This window comes from Perca flavescens, chromosome 3 (genome assembly GCF_004354835.1).
Source record: "Perca flavescens isolate YP-PL-M2 chromosome 3, PFLA_1.0, whole genome shotgun sequence".
Classification (NCBI taxonomy): domain Eukaryota; kingdom Metazoa; phylum Chordata; class Actinopteri; order Perciformes; family Percidae; genus Perca; species Perca flavescens.
This window is the reverse complement of record NC_041333.1, coordinates 18,598,806-18,620,741: the sequence shown is the minus strand read 5'-3', so window position 1 is coordinate 18,620,741 and position 21,936 is coordinate 18,598,806. Positions and strand designations below refer to the sequence as shown.

At 40.0% G+C, this 21,936-nt stretch overlaps 2 protein-coding genes across 3 annotated transcripts; one reads left to right on the top strand and one right to left on the bottom strand.

The window, feature by feature from the left end:
• Positions 1-2,985: 2,985 nt before the first annotated feature.
• On the bottom strand, positions 2,986-20,675 carry cpda (carboxypeptidase D, a). Its single transcript, XM_028572435.1, has 21 exons — positions 19,868-20,675; positions 18,034-18,281; positions 12,859-13,001; positions 12,519-12,688; positions 11,605-12,020; positions 11,266-11,457; positions 10,579-10,746; positions 10,125-10,234; positions 9,819-9,921; positions 9,256-9,398; positions 8,991-9,160; positions 8,596-8,898; positions 8,216-8,411; positions 7,808-7,943; positions 7,475-7,621; positions 7,056-7,154; positions 6,900-6,964; positions 6,474-6,605; positions 5,978-6,163; positions 3,839-3,941; positions 2,986-3,261 (listed from the first exon to the last, which is right to left on the bottom strand). The coding sequence occupies exons 1-21, from the start codon at positions 20,512-20,514 to the stop codon at positions 3,035-3,037; spliced, it is 4,104 nt and encodes a 1,367-aa protein (XP_028428236.1). The 5' UTR covers positions 20,515-20,675; the 3' UTR covers positions 2,986-3,034.
• Positions 4,301-5,551, top strand: LOC114551273 (uncharacterized protein C22orf31-like). Of its 2 annotated transcripts, XM_028572446.1 has the most exons (3): positions 4,301-4,414; positions 4,515-4,635; positions 4,767-5,551. In XM_028572446.1, exons 2-3 carry the CDS (start codon positions 4,600-4,602, stop codon positions 5,304-5,306), a joined length of 576 nt encoding a protein of 191 aa, XP_028428247.1. In that variant the 5' UTR covers positions 4,301-4,414; positions 4,515-4,599; the 3' UTR covers positions 5,307-5,551. The 2 variants fall into 2 exon arrangements, with proteins under 2 accessions (XP_028428247.1, XP_028428255.1); XM_028572454.1 differs by having other exon boundaries at positions 4,301-4,635; positions 4,893-5,551.
• Positions 20,676-21,936: the final 1,261 nt, after the last annotated feature.

The following is a 21,936-nucleotide window of genomic DNA, read 5'->3' as shown; positions in this document are numbered from 1 at the left end:
GTTGCTCATTATTAAAAATAGCACAATGCTACACAAAAGCAAGAGAGACGTGAGAGGTTTTATTTCATTGTGCTTCATGAGTTTTTGTGCATGTTAGCATGTCGTGATCAGAGGTTATTTATTAATTGTGGTGTGTGTAGATTCATGGTTAACATAAATTGCATTTATTTTCCCATTTACAACTGGCAAACATTATATACAGCCGATTCTAGTTTATATAAAAACTTCACACCAACACTGACCCTGACTCGTGCCCAACTTTCAAAACTCATACGCACGCATTTACAGACATAAAGAAAAATATACAAAACTGTCTCTCTATACAGATCAGGTTTAAATTTACTGACAGCTGCATTTGTTAAAAGATGAAATTAATCTTTTCTCAAAGTAACTGGAAATCAAAAAAAATTCTTTAGTGAATAAGTGTGTATCCCTTCAGAAAATGTATTGCATGGCATTCCCAAAATAAGAGCCACCTGATTTTAATGACCCAGTGCATCAATGTAAAGAAAACCACAAGTTTGGTTTTTGGCATTTCAATTGATTTGCAGGAAGATGCTTTAAGTTAAATTCTATGCCATGTTGGACATTTTAGCACAGGATTGTCAACAGAGGTATCGCTTTTTCATCTTCATATAACTCTTCACTTTACTTGTATTTCTGCACAAAAACCTGCTCTATAGATTTGCCATAAACCCCACTCAAATGTTGTTGTCCAATGACTAATGAGCTTTTTTAAATATATGAAAGAAATGGCAAATTACTGCATTAATATTTGGCACCAGCTTACGATGTACTTTGAGGCGATCTGTCACTAGCCTCTTCTTAGCTCTCATAACAATGGTAGTTATGGTACAGAGTAGCTTTAAACTGTTGTGTGACAAAAGTCTCAACTCATTTTTGCAGCTTTCAACCACATCTCACAGTCGAATGGATGATGATCTATGCCCTTTGTTTTACAATAAGTTCGGAAAATATGAATTTTCTTTACACTGGAACTTTAAAATTGTGTAGTATGGGTGGCTCTGACGTTGATTTGCAAACCGTGATAATTAATGGACGGACAAACCTATGACTTTTGCACTCCAAAGTATTGTTTAGTGGAGGAATAAACATTAACACATTCAAATGAAAACAGAATTGATAACATCCAAAATAGGGGAAAAAAAGACAACTTTCCATGTACAGACAAGTTTGAAATTGACTTACAACCTATAGTTAAAACAAAATGGAAAACAAATACATTCTTTTTTAGGATTATACAGTATCTCACAAAAGTGAGTACACCCCTCACATTTTAGTAAATATTTCATTATATCTTTTAATGGGACAACACTGAAGAAATGACACTTTGCTACAATGTAAAGTATTAAGTTTACAGCTTGTATAACAGTGTAAATGTGCTGTCCCCTCAAAATAACAACATACAGCCATTAATGTCTAAACCGCTGGCACCAAAAGTCAGTACACCCCTATGTTAACTTCCCTAGAGGCAGGCAGATTTTTATTTTTAAAGGCCAGTTATTTCATGGATCCAGGATACTATGCATCGTGATAAAGTTCGCTTGGCCTTTGGAATTAAAATAGCCCCACATCAACGCATACCCTTCACCATACCTAGAGATTGGCATGGGGTAGATTCCATAAAATCATCTCTCTACCATCTCTTTATCAGGATGCATAGTATCCTGGATCCATGAAATAACTGGCCTTTAAAAATAAAAATCTGCCTGCCTCTATGGGAAGTTAACATAGGGGTGTACTGACTTTTGTTGCCAGCGGTTTAGACGTTAATGGCTGTATGTTGAGTTATTTTGAGGGGACTGCACATTTACACTGTTATAAAAGCTCTAAACTTAATACTTTACATTGTAGCAAAGTGTCATTTCTTCAGTGTTGTCCCATTAAAACATATAATGAAATATTTACTAAAATGTGAGGGGTGTACTCACTTTTGTGAGATACTGTATATTTAGAAATTTGTTTATTTTCTTGGCCAATGATATGGGACAATCCTTGCTTTCCATTTAGTGCAAGTGGCCTGCAGACATATACATTAGAGCACCCTGCACTTACTGGGAAGGGTATCGTTCAAGCATTTCATTGGTAACAGATTCTCCCTGATGCTTTAAAGCTTTTGAGAAGCTTATTCTTATGATGATTGTGGCCACAACATTGCCTCACTGGAAAAATACAAAACTACTGAATCCAGGCTGGCCAGCCTCTAGTCACCTATGCACAAACAGTGCACCATTGGAATTCAGCAGTCCTTTATTTAGGATTTCTCTCTTTTCCTACCACCTGAGTATAGGATGGATCAAATACTATCTATTCACTATGTTGCTGCTTCCTGTCACATACTACAGCCCGACTGGACTGTTAACTTTACAGAAGACAAGGCACAGTGTTGGATTCAGTCTCCCAAAGACTGAGACATTTCAATGTGGCAATGCTGTCTTGGATAAAAGACATTTCTAATTTCTTAGCTCAAAGCAGTATTGAAAGAAATGCATGATATCAGCGGGGAGACTATGTAAGATTAAGCACTTCCATCCAGAGTTCTTCCACATCCACTAAACAAGAGTTTATTTTGACTTAATGGCTGGAACCCCTCAGCCAGGCAGGACAGGCAGTGGTAAAAGAGCAATCTTGCATGGCTCGGAAATGAAAAAGCTGTGGAACTCAAAACCTGCTATAAAGGACGGATGAGGGCCACCGTGGACCAAACCTTCCCTCATGTATCACCTTCTTTGTCATTTTCTCCTGATCCAGTCAGGTAGAGATGGAGCAAGCCCTTCAGTCCAGACACTAGCAGGATGCTCTTAAAGTAATAATTTAGTAGCACTAATAACTGAGTGACTGGGAGTAAGTCCTTAGAGCTTGTTGGTATAACAGAAGAAAGTGTCTTTATCACTCATATCTCCATCACAATGAGACAGAGTTCTAGAGTTCAACATGTTCCTTGTGGGTTAAATTTAAGGGGGGGTCATCAAAATGAAATACTGAGCCAGCAGCCAAATTGGTGCAATGGTTCTCAGATTTTGTTGGCATACAGTGTCTCCTCATCACTTTCACTTTCGTCCTGAAACTCATGGGCAAGCAGCGACTTCTTGGAGCCCATGGAGGCCAGCCGGATCTCATCGTCATAATCGTCTCTGTGCTGTCGCAGGCGGTGGAAGCCATCTTTTTGACGATTAGACTTGGCTGCACACACACACCAGATGATGCACGCCGTCACCACCAATGCGGTCATGGAGGCTGCTGCACGGAGGAAGAGAAATACACAACTCGGCATACAGTAATACAGTTTCTAGCTGGGAGGACATTATAAAAACTCACACACCTAACAATTGATTTTTGTTTTGATGATTAAGCCCACTAAACAAGATCGCACTCCCATAAGTGTCGACAAAGAAAAAAAGTCTTTGTTTAAACTGATCGCAAAAAAACAAACTAAAAAGGAGAGTTATAGTGTACTTCAACAGTATTTCAGAAAGGGAATTATTGAGTGCACGTCATCTGTGTCAAAGATCACAAGCATACTAGATGGAGGCAAAAACCACTTAGAGAATTGTTTAATTTTTAGACTTTTTAATTACTAGCAGTAGTTGCGTCATTAGAGTTACAAAGCATGCTAACTGTTATAAGATGTTTGTTTTATAGCAACATTGAATCTAAACATGAAACTACAGCTTGTGATATTGTTTTAGCTCACTGCATTAGCCAAAATGATAAGTTTATGGTTTTAGTTTTTGTGGATTATTATTATTATGTGGATAGGTCCATAATGCATATAGCTAACACTGGTTACAAAAGGCCTTCTCATGGACATGCTTACCTGCACTGGCCACCACAAACTCTCTGGGCAGGCCAAAGATGCTGTTGTCCATGTCAAACTCAATGATAATAGAGACAGCAGCTTCATAGGAAGACACCACCACCTGCAACACAGTAAAATTCCTTCAATAAACCTACGAGCCTTCCGGAAACATTGTCAGATCAGGATTACAGTATAACACCAACATTCCTGATCGGAGAATTATATGCAAAACATCAGAATCAAACTAATTAAATGGTTGCCATTCTTAGTTTGGGTGTGGTAACCTCTGAATATAAACTGCTTCACTAACTTAACTTCTTAACTAATTTTACACGACACTCAAATGCAAAAACAAAGAAAATCTATCCAAATCAAGCTCGACCACATCATCTCGTCCATTCTGGGAGTTTCTCTAAGTGGAGGTAAAAGGCATTTAGCTGTCTGCTAAAGCTCCCCACAGTGGTTGTGAATTACCTAATTAGCAAGCCTCATTTGCAGGTGTGACTGCTTAGTATAATCTGGTGCAGGTTGTCTTGTATGGGATTTCAGCGCTGGCTCATAAAAATCCTAAATTACACAGCTATCTTCTGAGAGGTAAACTACAAGAATCTCAGAATTCACTTTTATAACTTGCTTGACATTTCTGCATAGCAAGTGTGACAAGTCTCTCATTGATTCTGTGTCATTATTTCAGAGCAGTTCAAAACAAATGGGGATACTAGACCCAAAAATTAAGAAACAAGGATTTCAAACTATGTAGTTTCAGACCTGATTCAGTAATGTTGCCTGAACACACACACGGTTGTTGTCAAAGAGTAAGTGATACTAATTTCTTTTGGGGTTTTTTCATTGCCAATATGGTTTGCTGGTATTTTTCTGACAGCATGACACAAGAACCTACAGAGGTACCTGAATCCACTGAAACTAATGTCACTTTAATTTCCAGAGGAATGAAATGCGTCCCTATGGTCTACGGCGGAGTATTCGATGTCCTAAGAAATATGGGGAGACTATTAAAGAGAGGAAATACATGTTGGCCCCAAATTATGATTTGGACCTTTTGTGTGAGCAGAGTGAAGCTGAACCCCAGAAACTCCCGGATGACCGGTATATAAGGAATGCTGCTGTTCTTCCAGATCTCCAACTATCCCACAGAGACGGAGCCCTCACTACAGAAGAGAGGACCTTCAGCAGCATGTCAACTAGCCAGCCAGGACCTCTGATGATCCACGGCTTCACAGTACCAGAGTACCAGCAGACATATCATTCAGTGGTGGATCCCCTGCTTTTTAGGCCTTGCGGGAAGCTCGCAGCCTACAGTCTGGAGCTGGGCCGTAACATTAAGGAACATCTGTTTAAAGAGCTGGCCTACCCCACACTTCAAATTTCGGAGCAGCCAAATGGAACGATGAAGATGATGGAGCGATTTTGTGTGCTCCGCCCAACACCTTTCTTAGATATAGACAGTAACGGGGAACCACAGTAATATTTTCCCACTGACTTTCTATGATAAGAGTGTGACTTTTTTTTTGTCTCTTGATACTTTATTTAGACTATTTTTGTTTACCTTGAAATGTAATGTAGCTGCTGAATTTATATTCCAAATGTTTATTGAAAACAAAGCTCCTCTTTATAAAAAAAAAAAAAAGATACTATACTAAAATTTATGAGGCCAAAACCTGTGAATGCTGCATTTTTAATTGGTTTGTATAAAATGCTTATATCAAATTATTTCTACATACTGTACATGTGTTTATGATCTCCACCTGTTCAACAGAGCACATGTGGTTGCCACTGAGGCACAGATGATTTGTGCTTTCTAAAACTTCATCATAAAAATCAATACTCAAAACCAGACAATTGTAAGCTTCTTCTTTTACTCTGCATTATCATCCCCATTAAATGCTTCTTACGTCGCATCTTCAAAATGTTCATGTATAATAATGTAAACGTTTCAAAGGCCCAATGCATGATTTTAGTTTTTTTTATCTGAGGTACAAAACATTTGAATATGTGTATGCATTTCAAGTGATCATAATGGAAAATATAAATTAGACACTATAACTTCGATTTACTTGTTAAGTGTTATCCCATCATGGCCAACTTTCTGAAAGCTAGTACATTCCTAGATGCATAATATATTTTATATTGGTGTACCTCTTGACGTTGCTGTTGGTAGCCATCAGCAACAGCTTCAATGTTGTGGTTGCCAGGAGCCAGCAGTGCATGAAAGTAGCCGCCCTCTGAAGTAAAGACCCTCACTCCCCCATTCAGTACAATGATCGCCCCAACAATAGGCTTTCCACTCTTGTCTCTCACCACGCCACGCACACCTTTATGGACCTGGATGGGGTAGAAATGGAGGGCAAATTAGGGCTGTATGAGAGTGGGGAAAATGATCTTAAACAGTTCACTCAAAAATCTAAATCCTTGATTTGAGAACTAAATATTAGGTCTTTAAAACGCTTGTTTAAAGCTAGAGTGCTCACACATTTAAAGTTTCCACACTGCTGCATTACTCTCTGAAAATATCTAATTTAAAATCGGTTACAAAGGCATAGAAGTCATACAATTGTTAAATATCTATATGTAGCAATGAAGAAAAAGTCCATGAAACAACTCCATGTTTTGCTGATAAAATCTTGCATCATACCTCCACCAACATGCTTAGGAGAGCCTTCTTGTTCTCAGCCCAGAGTGGGGTCAGCTGCTCAGCAGGAGGGAACAAACAGCAGCCAGTATACACTGTAATCTCTGGACAGTGGCCGAAGTCCATGCTGAAGTCCTGGGAGGACACACGTACACAAGATGACACATGAGACAGTTTGGGTCAGAAGCCCATTTCTGGCTTTGCTTTAACTTCTCATTTGATTTGACTCAAAACTAAAATTATAAAATGATATACAATATTCAGCATCTCAAAATGGTTTAACAAACTGTCAATAACAGTCCAACTCCACCGAAAAATGAAAAGTGTTTTTCATTTCAGATCTTATATCTTGATAAAATACTATGTAGTGGCAGCATGGATGCCAACTGCAGTAACTGAAGTCACAGACACTGGAGTGGAGAGACTTACCTTCATGCTCCCCATGTGGCTTTGTCTCTCTGCTGCCCTCATAACTCCATCTGGGGTGTTGCCCACTGGGTAACAGAAAAGTTCCATGTGGTTATTAATGACTGATTCAATACCAACACGACAACAGGGATTATTCATAGTACTTGATTTACATACTCTGCTCATTATTTGAACATCCAGTGTCCCCGAGGTGCATCTTAGGGTGGTTGTTGGCATAAACACTTGCCAAGTACTTCAATGTGCCCTCATTTTCAACTGGAATAATAAAACAAAAAAAGAACATAAAACCACACAGCCAAAAGCAGTGATGGGATGGTGCATCATTTGTCTTACTCTTTGCAAAATTGCTGATGTATAATGTTTGTCTATAACTATAAATGAAAAGCTTGTCAAGTCAATCTTCAAGCGGTGAGGAAAACTAACACACAAATCACCATCCCTGGGCACTGGCCCTAAAAGTGGTTTTAACTCAAAACACTAGATAAACTGAATTTAAAACCTTCATCAGCAAATATAATATAAATAATCTAATCAAGTATTCAAACAAAAAGCAGTTTTTGGCATAATGGTGTTACCGGACTGGACAGGCTTGTCATAAGGGTAGGTAGCTACAAGGGAGCCTCCATCGAGGGCTACAGACAGAGTGTAGGCCTTGTCTAGAATCAAGTCCATCATGGCTCTGGTCTCTGGTTGGGCCTCCACCACACGCTGCGACGCATTGCCTAAAAAAAGGGGGCATACATATGGTGGATAGAACATGCTAAGCTTTTTATGGTAAGTGTATGTACGATGTGCAATGACATTCATAACAAATATTTGACAACTGTAGTTTGAATAAGTTGATTCAATATTTTTCTTTGTCTCTCTCTCAAATCAAATGCACACAAACACAAATCCACACAACTTACCAAAGAAATCTGTGTCCAGATCCTTGCCATGAGCATTGGTCAAGCCCTGGGTGGAGGTGCACTGTTTCTCAATGGCCTGTTCTCGTCCATCGGGGTTGATGGAAGGCACAATGACAATCCGGGTCTCATTAATCAGCTGGCGAAGGGAAACAGAGACTGAACAATTACAGACTTGGCTGAATCATACTCTACATTTACTGGGACTGGTTACAGTACATACTGAACCCAATCCCAGATATTCAAAGAATGTGGATTTCTCAGAGAGTGAACAAAGCATTTTGTGTATTACTATAAGGAAAATGTACTACTTTTTAAAAGGTTAAAGTTAATGCATGCTGAACACAGTCAATACAGTCCAGGCTATCAATATACTTGTTTCCTGAAAACCTGAAACACCCCAAAACTCACCCTGGTGATGGCTGGGTTCTTGCCATAGTTGATACACAGGAAAAAAGCAAACTCCAACAGCAGCTCTGTGCCCACTGGGGCATTGCCATGGATCCCTGCTACAAAGCGGATCTTGGGCTCAGACGGTTCAGCTTCTCCTGGTTTATTGGAGATTTCCAGAGCCCAAATAGTTCTAACCTCCACACTTTGGCCCAAACTGGACACAGAGGAGAAGAAACCAGAATATACAGCAGTATTATAAGTTAAGTTATGAAACACAGAGCTGATCTGGACAGTACTGTCTACAGACTTTTGGCAAAAAGAGGATGAGAGGAACAGAGGTATGATCTCAAACATATATGTATCCTTAAAAAGGAAATTACTTTGGTTGGTTCAAATACCTGCGTAAAGATGTAATTTGGGGAAAGTTAAGTGTGAGGCCTCTCATAAAGCCGGACAGCTCTTTGTAGCGTCTGTAGGGGAAGCTGTTCTCTGTGGCCGTGCTCTTGACCAACTGCTCCAAACCCTGGCCAAGAGAGAGGTCCTTGATTAAACTCTGGAACTCCTTCTCAGATGGGTTCTGTGTGGGTTGGGGGCCATTGGGAGACTGGCCATTAGGGTCTGAGTTTACACGTGTCAGTCTGAAGTCCAGAACCTCTACTCCTTCCTCTGGGACTGTGACGTAGGTCCTCATAAGTGTATAACTGGACAACAGAGAAGAAGAAGACATAACACAGGAGTACATAGACGTCATGGTAAATTCTGTTTGTTCTTCCTTCTGAAATCCATATCTTACCCGTGGGCCGAAGCAGTGATATAGTAAGTCCCAGGGACTAGCAGTCTCCAGTAATCTCCAGTACGAGCTGTGGTGATGTTGTGGTCTATGTCCTCCACACTAATAGTGGCATTGGGAATTCCTGTGCCATCCCTTATGTCAGAGACTGTGCCTTTTACACCACTGTGAACCTACAGAGACACATAACCACATAAACATGAGTAGACGCTAAACTGGGTAAAGTGAAGAGAAAGCTCAGGGGAATGTTAAGATTTGAGCTTATTACCTGGTGTATAAACTGAAGCAAGGCTCGTCGGTTGTGTTCCCAGTATTGTGGCAGTTCCTTGGCCATGGGGTACTTCACACAGCCCAGCTCAATGGTCACCTCAAAACAGTTGGTGTTTAAGTAGTTCCAGTCCTGCATGCCACCTGGAAAAAAACATGCTCCTTTACACTTCAACTCAAACTTTAAAGTAAACACACACAGTGGTGTTAATTAAATGTCATGATCAACTGCACACAGGAACCCAGAGTCAAAATCTGGCAGATTTATTTTAAATATCCACCATGTAATTGCAATATTGTTTCCACTATTGAAGAATCTGTAACACTGAATCCTACAATTACAGTAGCTTAATCTTTTTTTTTTACTAAATAAACCTTTTGCAGACAAACTAACTGACTTAACTTGTAAATAAATAAAAAAAAGTTTGAATTAGCCAAATAGATGTGGGCAAAGCTGATTATGTAAGTTAACTCAAAAAATTTCAAACACAAAGGGTGATTTGGCTGTGGGAAAAACAAATGAATGTGTCGAGTTACAAAGGAGGATGACAGATGTAGGCTTACCAGGAACATTGTACCATTTGGCACCATTGGTGATGCCATCCTCAAAATATTCCTCCTGGTACAGGTCCTCACAAGGGTGTCCTTTGTGCATCAAAGGATTCTCCTGCACACACATCACATAGTGAGAACACAACAATGATTTCTATTGTGGTCAACTTTTCAAACCTAGTCTCTCCACAGATTTCACAAAAAGCCAGTGGCTTTTATCTGTCCCAACTCTAAATTTTGATTTCAATTACAACATAAAACCACAAGCAGACATTATCCCAGCCTGAAACCAATCCAACAGCAACAGTGTCCAGTTACCTGTGAGTAGGCTCTAGACACCTGCTGAAAGACTTTGTCGTCAGGTGACTGGCTGTACCGGGATAGCCCTTGTTTGTCATCATCATAGGGGTAGTTAACCACCAAGGAGCCTAAATTCCACAACACAGAGATAAGACAAACCAGTAAAAAAAAAGAAAAAAAACATCTACATTTGTAGGTTAAAGTATATTTCATTATGCCTAACTGGTTGACCTATCATAATCTAGCCTAATATCTATTTAAACTGTGGCTCTAGAGCCAAAACATAAAAGCATAGCAGTAATCACCTAGGCTTATTGAAGTAACTTTAAAATAAGATTAAGGAAAAATACATAAAACAAGCAAAACATACACAATATTTGAAATTATAAATATGAGAGATCACCATCAAATGGAGGAACTGATACTGAAATACAACACTCTTTGGCACTAAAAGCTCAAAATGAGACCGTACCTCCATGGAGGTTGGCTGACAGGATGAAGGGAATGCTCTTCAGCCATTTCATCACAGCTATAGTCTCCGGCTGTCTGGGCTCTGTGATGTTAATAAACTGGTCTGGGAAGTTGCGGTTCAGGTCAAAATTGTTGCTGTTGTTGCGCCCTTTGTAGCCCTTTATATCACCTGAGAGGAAACAAGTACTAGTGAATAGTCACTTAATATATCTGCATCTGTAACCACAACTTCAGCTCCACTTCCCCTGTACTTCCTGTTACATATCAGCAGCAGCTATCGGCTAAAAGATATTGGCAGATAGAGGAAGTGTTTTGTGAAACTTTCCCATACTCAAAAGGTTTTCACAGAGACACAATGGCACAGCTAAACCCGTTTCAACCAGCAGATGAGGTGAAGCGTGGAGTATGTAAGAAAATTTCCCCCTGCACTAGAATTTAGTTTTGAAAGCCCTGTTTCATCCATTTGATAGCAGTTAACAACATACACCTGAGGAATTTTAGTCAAGTGATCAAATTACTGTTTGTGTCTGTAATGTTACACCTTTGCTCATGTATCCAAAGCAATATATCTAATACCTAAATCTCTGCCATAATGTTACAAGTCTTGGGTTCAATACTGTGTAGATAGTGTTACTTTACTGTTGCCTGTGTAAGAACTTCTTAGCGTGTCTCCATGTGTGTCCCTTACCCTCAGTGGCTACCTCATAGCCGTCAGGATTCATCGAAGGCATGATGTGAATGCGGGTATTGTTGACCAACTTAGTGACCTCCGGGTCAGTACCATAGTTACGGCACAGGTACTCGATGAGGTTGAGCAATAACTCTCGGCCCACCACTTCATTACCGTGCATGTTGGCTATATACTTAAACTCTGGCTCACCTGACAATGAAACCCAAAAAAAAGGAGGTCAGAGTGAACATTTCTAATAGACAACCTTGACATAATGTCAGAGGTGCTGGAATGCACACACCACATGACATGTAAACAAAAGCATCCCAAATCCTAATATCAACTTCTAAGGCATACCATGCTCATGGACAGTGGGGTTGTCTGAGATGGCCATCACATAGAGCTCACGATCTTCCACGGAGTGGCCAATCTTGTAAAGATGGACAATCGAGGGGAACTCGCTGCTGTACTTGAGCAAGAACAGCTCCATGTCTGCGTAGTTGTGGTGACGAAATTCCTTAGGCTGGATGGGCTGATGTTTAGGTGGCAGTAAAGGAGGACTGTGTTTGCTGTCCTCAGAAGGAACCACCCGGGTCTGGGTGGAGTCAGAGTTGGTGGTTGTGGATAGGTTTGGATCATTGGTGGATGGCATGGAGTATGTAGTCACAGGGATGCCCCCTGCAGCCTCATTGACAACAGGCGCCAAGGTAAAGTTAAGTTCTGTGGCTTTGCCCTCCACGACCTGGACACTGTGGACTGCCATTGCTATGTACCTGTGTAGAGAGAAAAAAAACACAAGCTTAAGTACTTCTTCCACTTCACCTTAAAATAACCAAGAACCTACCATGAAGTAATTCACAAATAAACCTGTGAAACACACTTTTCCTCTCTAGAGTTACTCTTTGTTACTGAAATGAAGAAGTCAGATATGTCATGCATTCAGTTAGTACAGCACTTGTGGGTAGAGCTGTCTGGGACATGAAGACTGAGCTTCATTGTTTGATAGTCTGAAAGAGCAAGATTATAGATTTTTTCTTCTTAGTTCATTGTGATCTGGCAACAAGCAACAGGCAACAAGCAGAGATGAATGCACCGCTCGCTGTGCTGTCATTGCAATGAAATTTGAAACCTGACAAATAGGTGTGGGCAAAGCTTTTTTTTTTACACATAAAAAAACAACATTTTCCAGATTATGTAAATTAAAAAAAAAATCTCATAACCTCTGTTTTTGAAAACCTGCTATGTGAAGGATGTTCAATAGTATTACACACCCTGGGGCCACAGCTGTGATGTTGTATGTTCCTGGGAGTAGAAGGCGGTAGTAGTCCCCATATTTTCCTGTGGTCAGGTTGTGGCGAATGCTTGCCACCACAATGCTGACATTGGCGAGGGCAGTGCCACTGATGGCGTCTTTCACATAGCCACGAACACCTATACGGACCTGGAAGACAGCGGTATTGTAAGAGCATCTTGCTAAACTGGACAAGTACGACAGAGGTATCAGGCTGGGTTTGATTGTGGCATTGTCCTTTTAAATAAACAAAAACAGAAGGCTACATTATAATGAATGCTGATGTATCATTACTCCCGTTTTTTAGATTAAAGATCTACCTTTTCTATGTAGGCTAGTAGGGATTCCCTGTTCAGATCCCATTCCTTATGGAGCTCAGAAGAAGGAGGATATTTGCAGCAGCTCAGCTCCATGGTGATTTCCAGACAGTTTCCGTAGAGGTAGTTGAAGTCCTGCATCCCTCCTAGATAAGAAGCCAAAAATGTAATAAACAAATCATGCTAGAAAATGGCATAACACTTCCAATTACATATATAAAAGAGAAGGATGTGTCTAAATCCAGGAATAAAACCGATGTGTACAACCATAAAGACCGTAAACAATCGTAAAGTAAATTCTTAGAAATGCTCTGCTTCGCTTAATTTGAACCCTACTGGGGCCAGGCCAATTTATTAACAGGGAAGACACTGTTTGGAAAGGCTTGATTTTTGTCTTTGTCTTTTCAATGTCACAGTTTAAAGGAAGTGTTTAATGTGGCAACAAGCCATGACATCTGCAGTAAGGCAAACAGAAAGACCACAGTAAAACATACTGTTTGACTGCTGGCCATCCCACTGGAGTGACAGCAGGCAGCCAGAGGCTCCCTGGCTGGAGGGTTGCCATGACTGCCTGCAGGAATCCAGTAAAAACAGCCACCTTTTGCCACTTTGCAACGGTCAAAGTGAAAGGGCTCAAACACCTACAACACAAACACTTACAAATAACTTTAGCAAAGCAAACAGCCTCCAAACAGTCTAAATAATGAAGACATCAACCACATCAAAAACGATGGGCTTTAACTATCTGTGATGCACAGCAAAAACAAACACATTCTTTGACTAGTAAGATGTTTTTCCTGGGGTCCACATACATGTATTTACAATGCTTTAATAAAGTGGTACACAAAACACCTAATATCCACAACCCCAAGATTTTGCAATACACAGTTCTATATGGGGTGCCATGCATAGTGCTCTATTCAGTGCTTTGTGCGACCTACTTTATTACTTACTTTACTTACTTTTGTACAGCACTATCACTGAACAACCATTGCCAGAGATTCATACTTCTGCCTATTTTTCAACAATCCGATCTGCTTGCCTGATGATGAGATCTTCCTGAAAGTCATATTACTAAACGACTGTGAAAACTACAGGAAATGCAGTAGAGAAAATTACAGTGGATCTCTTACAAGCTGAAGAGAAAAGCTGCAGGCTGTTATGTGGTACATGCCTTGGCTCTGAGAGCAGGCGTACCAAAATATACATCACAAACACAAGTTCCTCCGAGTCATCCCAGTACAAACAGCAGCTGTTTAGCGGTCTGAAACTTAGCGATGGTGACTGGCTGCCAGGTTAAATCACTATAAACTGTAAAGAGCAACTTCAAAATTATTAATGGCTCATCAGACACGTTTCAGTGCGTTTCTCTGTTGTCTTTTTCGCATTGGTCTGACAGAACAAATAGACTTAATTTTTAATAAATACAGGAGGGGCATCCCCATTGTATACCTTCTGAGTAATCCATACTGAACACAATGGGGAAACCCAGTACTGAACTGGTGGGTACAAACATTTAGACAGGACAATAGGGGACCATGCCCTGTGAGCTTATTTTGACTGTGGTGGTGTGTCAGGGTAATTCATTAGAGGTTTTACCCCCTGTGGTGGCAGCAGAGACAGCAGGGTGCTATGTCAACCAAACCAAACTTAGCCTTTAAAAATTCTCCCCTTATGAATAAATAATGCTAGGTCTGATGGCTGTGACAATGTGTGGAAATCCATACGCAGCTGCACCAACCCTTTTCTCCAGTCACAAGACTTTAGGCATCCTGTGTAAAGTTAACTTTAAGTACTTTGTTCAAACTGATTCAGGTACCATTTACAAAAGGTAAACACCTCCCATATGCTAACAGAGTATGAGAAACACACAGACAGACTATGGCAGACCCAACCTAAAATATCCTGTCTATGTACCGGATCCAGTGACACACCCTGGAATTGGCAAGAAACCAGTGGCCAGACAATGGAGCCATAGTCAGAGCTGATAGCTGAACTTGCTGTGTAGGGCACAGGGATGTTTATAACGTCACATGACTTTTAATGTTTAGTGATACAACGCGATAAACTATTTTTAGTCAAACATTTAAAATGATAATCCAGGAGGAAATATAACGGTCAGCAGTTTACAGTAATCATTGATCATGAAAAGTACAGCTATCAGAGGTCTTAACATCCCAAAGCACTTTTAGGGCTTCAGACTATCACTGCTAGAGCTGTATTTCCGTACAGTAAAATTATATTCTTGACCTTGTTCTCTTGCATGTCTAAAGGCAGTGACGTGTATTTTTTAACACATACTGGATTACAACAACCTGGGTTTACAGCTTTGAACAAATGACCCATAAACATTTTTACTCTGAAACGCTGAATCAATGACAAAATGACACAACAAAGTGAACATTGTACAAGTTGAAAAGCGTACAACCAACAATATACATTTTCAACACCACCACAGTGGCCTAGTTATGTGCTGAGAGTTACACAAACCAAACTACAGCCCAAAAGTAAAGGACGCCCTCCGAGACCAGAATGTGTCAAAAGATTATGAGTCAAGATAATGGTATGCTGAATGATTATTTCAAGCCCCGACTGCCACACACACAAAAAAAAAAAAATCTCCTGTCCCCCTGACTCCTGGTCCTGGCTCTTTGCCTAAGCCACTCATTATGTCACACAATGTGCTGATCGTATCCATCATCTGCCATTAGCCCAGTTTTAGCAGTGACATTTCATCCACTGAGACATGTCAGACAGATACAAGCAAGTGTATTCAACTGTTTTACACTTTTGCTGTCTATCTTCATCTTGAGATACGAACATAGTTGCTGCTAAGAGCTTTAATAACTGGCTTATATTACAACCTGAACCTGCCTGAATAATACTGGCTGTTTTATTTGAGAAACAGCGACAATAAAAGAGGTAATCTTCAGCTAAAACCGCTAATCAGTCATCACTGTGCTTTTTTTTTTTAATTTAGGATGACAATTTAACCCAATGTTTACACGGATAAGTACCAGCAAACTTTTATTTTTGTTTAAAAGTGTGTGCAAAAGGCTTTGTTAATGATATACAGCTCCAGTTCCTGGTGGTAAACGGACAGCGTGACAGGTCATGACATAATATCAATCTTAAAGCTATATATAGTGCGTAGTTTCTTTTGACCCCCATGAGGAATTCAAAGTAATGGCAACACCACTGTTGTTGCATCCACATGATACAGCCTTCCGTAATTGCGAACGCGCCCGCCCCCCACCCCTCCTCCACGCGGTTGCTAGTAGCCAAGGGGGACACAGAGGATTAAAAAATAAACATGATGGATTCTTCAGAGGAGGTCACGGACGACAAAATCTTCTGAACATAGCCATACTGAGAAATACAGAGAGAGTTTTGTGGAGCTGATGGTCTTAATTAGCTTTGTATCAACTCATTTGGCAATGGCTTGAATGGAACTTTGGAAATTTAAGCTATTTAAGACACTTAAATGAGGATACACAAAGTCTATATAATATGAGTCAGAAGAGCATTCAATCGAACAGTCCATAGGCCAGACACATAGCCCAGTCTTAGCTGTCATGGTAAACCTGTCTACGGCTCTAACACTTTCAGTAATTACAGGCTTTGGCAGAAAAACATGCTCAGTAGAGCACTCTGAGCTTAAGTGCTTACATTTTGTCAGCGTTTTGACACCTGGCAAACCCAAAACCAAGCTACAATGTAGCTCCAATGCTGAAGTATGAGACTGAAATTATGTTTGGGTTATACCAATTACCAATGTTGTGGATGAAAAATCAGTCAATTCTCTTCTATGTAGCTTTATTCACAAAACCTTTAAACTGTCTCCAACAAGTTACACAATGCAGCTATAGGATGTGAAACAGTACTCTCACAGTAACAATGAACTTAGCTTCATGTTGCATTTTAATTATGCTTATAAAATGAGGAAATAAAGCTACCGGACACTGCTTCTAAGCAGCTCTGGAAAGCAAGTAGTTCAAGTTGCTCTATGAAATGTGATCTTCAGTGGGAGAAAACCTAGTCACGACAATGGCTTAAGCTCTATTACACCAAGTGTATGAGAAATTACAATCATTTGGTCCTGAGTCTCGGTCTCCTCAAACAGGTTGACGCTTGTGCACACAATACAAATCCACATACTGTACACTGAAAACCAATGCAAATGTTCCACCTGAACAAGTTCCTTCCTGAGACTATTTTGCAGAGGCACCGTCACTGTGTCTGCAGATTAGCGCCGCCCAAGACGATTGTGATTGGTTTAAAGAAATGCAAATAATCGACTCGCCAATCCCACTTGGCCATCTCAATGGTAACACACAGCCTAGGTGTCTCACTTCCGAGTAGAGATGGTCCGATATTAGGGGTGGGAATCACCAGAGGCCTCACGATACGATATCATCACGATACTTATGTCACAATACGATATTATTGCAATTTTAAAGATATTGCAATATTCTGCGATATATTGCAATTTATTACCTTTTTTTCAGCTTCAAATTTTTCCCAATTTCAAATTATGTCCCCAAAAGAAAACTGTCAACATTGTTTTATCTAAAAAGATACATTTCTCTGTTTGTTCATCTCACTTCAGATTTATTGCTGCAAAATAGGATTGTCAAGCAGACAGACTGACCAACACGTATATAATAAAAGATCGATAGTTGACGTCTGTGTATCGATACAGTATTGCAACGGAAAATATTGCGATACTATGCTGTATCGATTTTTTACCCCACCCCTATCCGGTATCGACTCTGATACTGCCTAAAACGCTGGTATCGGGAAGTACTGGAGTTTATGCACCGATCCGATACCACGTAATAAAGCCCTAAATAAAATCTACGTAGTTTATCTATGTTCTTTTTCCGTTATAACTGACTGTCAAACTGGATAATAAAAGAAAGTTCTGTGGCGTTCATTGTTTGTGTTTGTTCATGAGTTACAAAGAGTTTACATCCATACAGGGATAGTAGTATACAGTCGTTAAAACATAATAAAATAAATGACACACTGGTATCAGATCGGTACTCGGTATCGGCCAGTACGCAAGTTCAGGTATCGGAATCGGGAAGCAAAATATGGTATCGGGCCATCTCTAGTATTAGTCATCAATCACTAAACTAGGCATAATAAAAAAATAAAAAAAAAAGATCATCTTACCAGACACGTCATACCACTGCGCGCCATTGGTGATGCCATCTTTAAAGATTTCTTCCGGGGCTTCAGGACAGTTGGGCTCACCAGTCCTCATCACAGGGTGGTTCTGGGAAAACACCAGGGCTAAGTAGCGAAACAGGCTGTCGTCCTCTGACTGGCTGTAGTGGCCCTGCCGCGGGTGGGAGGCTGAGTCATCAAAAGGGTAACTGGCAACCACACTGCCACCATGCAGGTTCCCTGACAGCACGAATCTGGTAAGAAAATGGCAGTACGGACAGTGAACAATGACTCGTTGAATGTATGAGCATGCAAGAATACTATTAAGATAAAGTTTTTTTTTTTTTTTTTTTTTTTTTAAATGGGATCCTATCCATAAAAAGTTATAACGAAAGAATTATGTTGCGTGAAGCTGCATAGCAGCCCTGGAGCTGGCAGGGCCATTTTAACTGGATGAGTATTCGTAAACATGCAGGGTTTATGTCTAGTCTTCCACATCTGTCATTATGGCGTCCCAGGACAGCAGTTCTTGCTGACTTTATTTTGAGATACACCTTTTACCCATTAAGCTATTAAAATAAATGTTGACATATTCATATCTTTATACATCAAGTTTTAATGCTAAACATACATGTGGCACAGTTAATCTTTAAGCTTAACTGTATCTGTGGATGGCTACCTTAGTGGGTAGCTTACCTGTAGGCCAGTAAGCCTATCATCAATGTTGGGTAATTTTTTTTTCACAAATAGGCTGATTTATCTTTGCAAATAATATCTTGGATTTATATCAATGTATATTTTCAGACATTTAAATTTTTTTAAAGATTTTTTTATGGGCATTTCTGCCTTTAATGATAGGAGAGCTCAGACATGAAAAGGGGAGAGAGAGGGAGAAGACCGTCACAGGTCGGACTCGAGCCCTGGACCTTCTGCATTGATGGAATAAACTTCTATATACGTGCTAAAACTTTCTGAAAAATTATCAAACAATAATTTGGTACCCCCCCTGCAGTAACTATGAAGAGCCCACAGGGGGTAGAGCTTTGCTTTATTGAATAGCTTATAGCACAGAGCCAGACAGGAAGCAAGGGAGAAGAGAAAGGTGTAAAAAAATAAAAAAAATAAACGTATTCGACCAAACCGTGGACATTGTGTTACATGGTATGTGCCCCAAATATTCAGCAACCAGGACGCCCCCTTGTTTTTGATTAATCGACTGATCTATAAAATGTACAAAAACAGTGAAAAATGTCCACCACATTTTCCTGAAGCCCAGAGTAATCTCTTCAAATTGCTTGTTTTGACCAACCAGCAGTGTAGAGCCCACATATACTCAGTATACCATCAAATAATACAAGGAAACAAGCACATATATTACATTCAAGAAAATGGAATCACTGAATGTTACGCAGTTTTGCTTGAAAAGTGATTTTAAAAAAACAAAAACAAATATTTGATTATGAAAAGAGTTGCACATCGATTTTCTGCTGTTTGTTTAGCTCAACTAAGTGCACCTCAGTCTTACACACCATGCCATTATGGTGTCTCAGTTCAGTAGTTCTTGACGTTATTGTGTGAGTCACACCTGCTACCCCAGTAGGTCTTAATAAAGGAGACAAAGAACAGAGTTGCTCTGACAGGAATGCTTGTCACTCTCCAAATCCTCCACTGTGAGATACACATTTACCAAAAAAAAAAAGTGTTTTGAGATCAATGAACTTTACTTAAGTCATTCCAACCTGTGCACTGGGCAACAATACCTCAAACAAATAGACACTGTGTGTTACGTGTGCAGTGTTCGTGTGTTTCATAGATGAGGGGGGGGGGGAGAGAGACTCACCTTTTCTCCTGGATCCATCTGATCATAGCCATGACCTCGGGGACATCAGCTGTATTGACACGCGTCTCATCGTACTGGTCAGGAAAGCTTCTGTTGAGGTCCATGTTTTTGGCATTACTTCGCCCCCCGTTGTCGCCACTGCAGTCGCCCTCTCTGGACTTCTCGAAGCCGTCAGGGTTCATGCTGGGCATTATGTAAATATCCGTGGTGTTCACCAGCTCAGTAATACGCGATTCCTCCCCATATTTAGTCAGCAGATACTCAATAAGGTACACCAACACCTGCCTGGACACAGTTTCGTCGCCGTGCATGTTCCCGACGTATTTAAATTTGGGTTTCCCTGGTGTGTCACTGTTGGGGTCCTTGGTGATCCGCATCACCCAGAGCTCTCTGCCCTCAACAGACTGACCTATGCTCGACAGGTTAGCTACGCGAGGGTATTTCTCAGCTAAAGACTTTAAACGCCCGGTCAGGTCAACATAATTGTAGTATTTGTTGTAAGTTTCTACCGTTTCCTCCTGCGAGGTGCTGGCGCTTCGTGTGCGTAGCCTGGCGTCACCAAGGGAGACAACAAGAAAAAGAAGAACGGCGAAAAGTGAAAGACGGAGTTTCGGCGTCTTCGAGAGATACTCCCAATTCTTCAACATGTTGATGTATCGTCTACTTCTACACCATTCGGACTTTCAAATTAAAGAACAAACACCAGGTACGAAGAGTTTGGCTCCCAAGCGACAGGCGTATTTTCGCTGCCAGAGCTGGCTGGCCTGCCTGTTTCCATCTACTTCCGCTTATCACACAGGGGCGGGGCTCTATGGTGACGTCACATTAAGGTGGAGCGGCAGAGATTTCAGATTTTTTTTGCCCGAATTTCCACAATAATAACCCACACGTTAATATCCTCCAAATAAACCACGGTAATCAATTTGATACCATCTGAACGGGTTTGGCGACTTGAAATGTATAATTATCCCCACTAACTAAGGTAGTGAATCCTTCAGAACAGATATTTGTTTGTTTGTTTGTTTGTTTGTTTGTTTGTTTGTTTGTTTGTTTGTTTGTTTGTTTGTTTTCTGTGTTTTTTCAACGACATAAAAAGCATTTTATTTCACATTTTTAAATAAAAGAATAGCTTCATACCATTCTGGCTTTATGTTATAAGTTCAATGTCTAAGTGGCATCTCCTGTAGCACCCCTATTTATTTATTTATTTATTTATTATGCCTATTTGTTTGACTTTATTATAATTTATTTATTATTATACATATTAACTTTTTAAAATATTTTCTTTCTTTCTCTATTATACATCTCTTGACTTGAACTTGTATAATGCCAAATTTGTAGTTTGTACTGCATATGAATATATTTGTGTAAAGTAACATGCTGGGGCTATCACTGGGAAATATACTGCTGATAGGATGTAATTTTGTACTACTGTTCATGTCAGAGTTGCATGTTTTATGACTCAAAACTCCTGAAAGGTTTACTGTTTTTTAGTCTTTTCCTATGGCCACAGGAAATATTGTCAAGCTATTTTCTGTTGCACTATTAATTGCACTGTAGGAATTGGTAAAAGAAAATAAATATGCCTATAATAGTTTTAGACCATGTTGAACCCTTTTTCACTCAAGCTTCAGACTACTCAAGCTTACACTGAGGCTGCATAGCCACCCACTAAATATCTCACAAACTTTATAAGTGTGTGGTGTTTATGCTTATGAGACCCTTATGTTTTTTGCTGGGAATGTAGCAGAAGGTCTGCAACTCTTTATCTTAGGAGGAGCTGAGTTTTGGTCCAATTTAAAGATTATTGAGTCAAAATGTTCTAACTGCTCATTCCCTAAATAAAACATTAAGGCTCTAAGGGAAAATAAATTTAACTCTGTGGTTTTCTTATCAATGCTGTTATGCTCTTAACTATTATCAGTATGCAATGGTTCTTATTGTGTGTATAGGTAGAGCAACCAGCCAAACACAATAAATCAAACTTGTTTGCATTTTTAAAAATGTGTGCTTTTTGCTGATGTAAAATACTTAAAGTATTTAAGAGCTTTTCCTCTGTTACAACAATG

Excerpts from the sequence above, each read along its gene's own strand:
- LOC114551273 (XM_028572446.1), top strand. The coding sequence starts at position 4,600 with ATGTTGCCTGAACACACACACGGTTGTTGTCAAAGA. Across the intron at positions 4,636-4,766 it reads CACACGGTTGTTGTCAAAGA|AGGAATGAAATGCGTCCCTA; the intron begins GTAAGTGATACT and ends TTTAATTTCCAG.
- cpda (XM_028572435.1), bottom strand. The coding sequence starts at position 20,514 with ATGTTGAAGAATTGGGAGTATCTCTCGAAGACGCCGAAACTCCGTCTT. Across the intron at positions 18,282-19,867 it reads AGATGGATCCAGGAGAAAAG|ATTCGTGCTGTCAGGGAACC; the intron begins GTGAGTCTCTCT and ends TTTTCTTACCAG. Across the intron at positions 12,689-12,858 it reads TACTAGCCTACATAGAAAAG|GTCCGTATAGGTGTTCGTGG; the intron begins GTAGATCTTTAA and ends GCTGTCTTCCAG.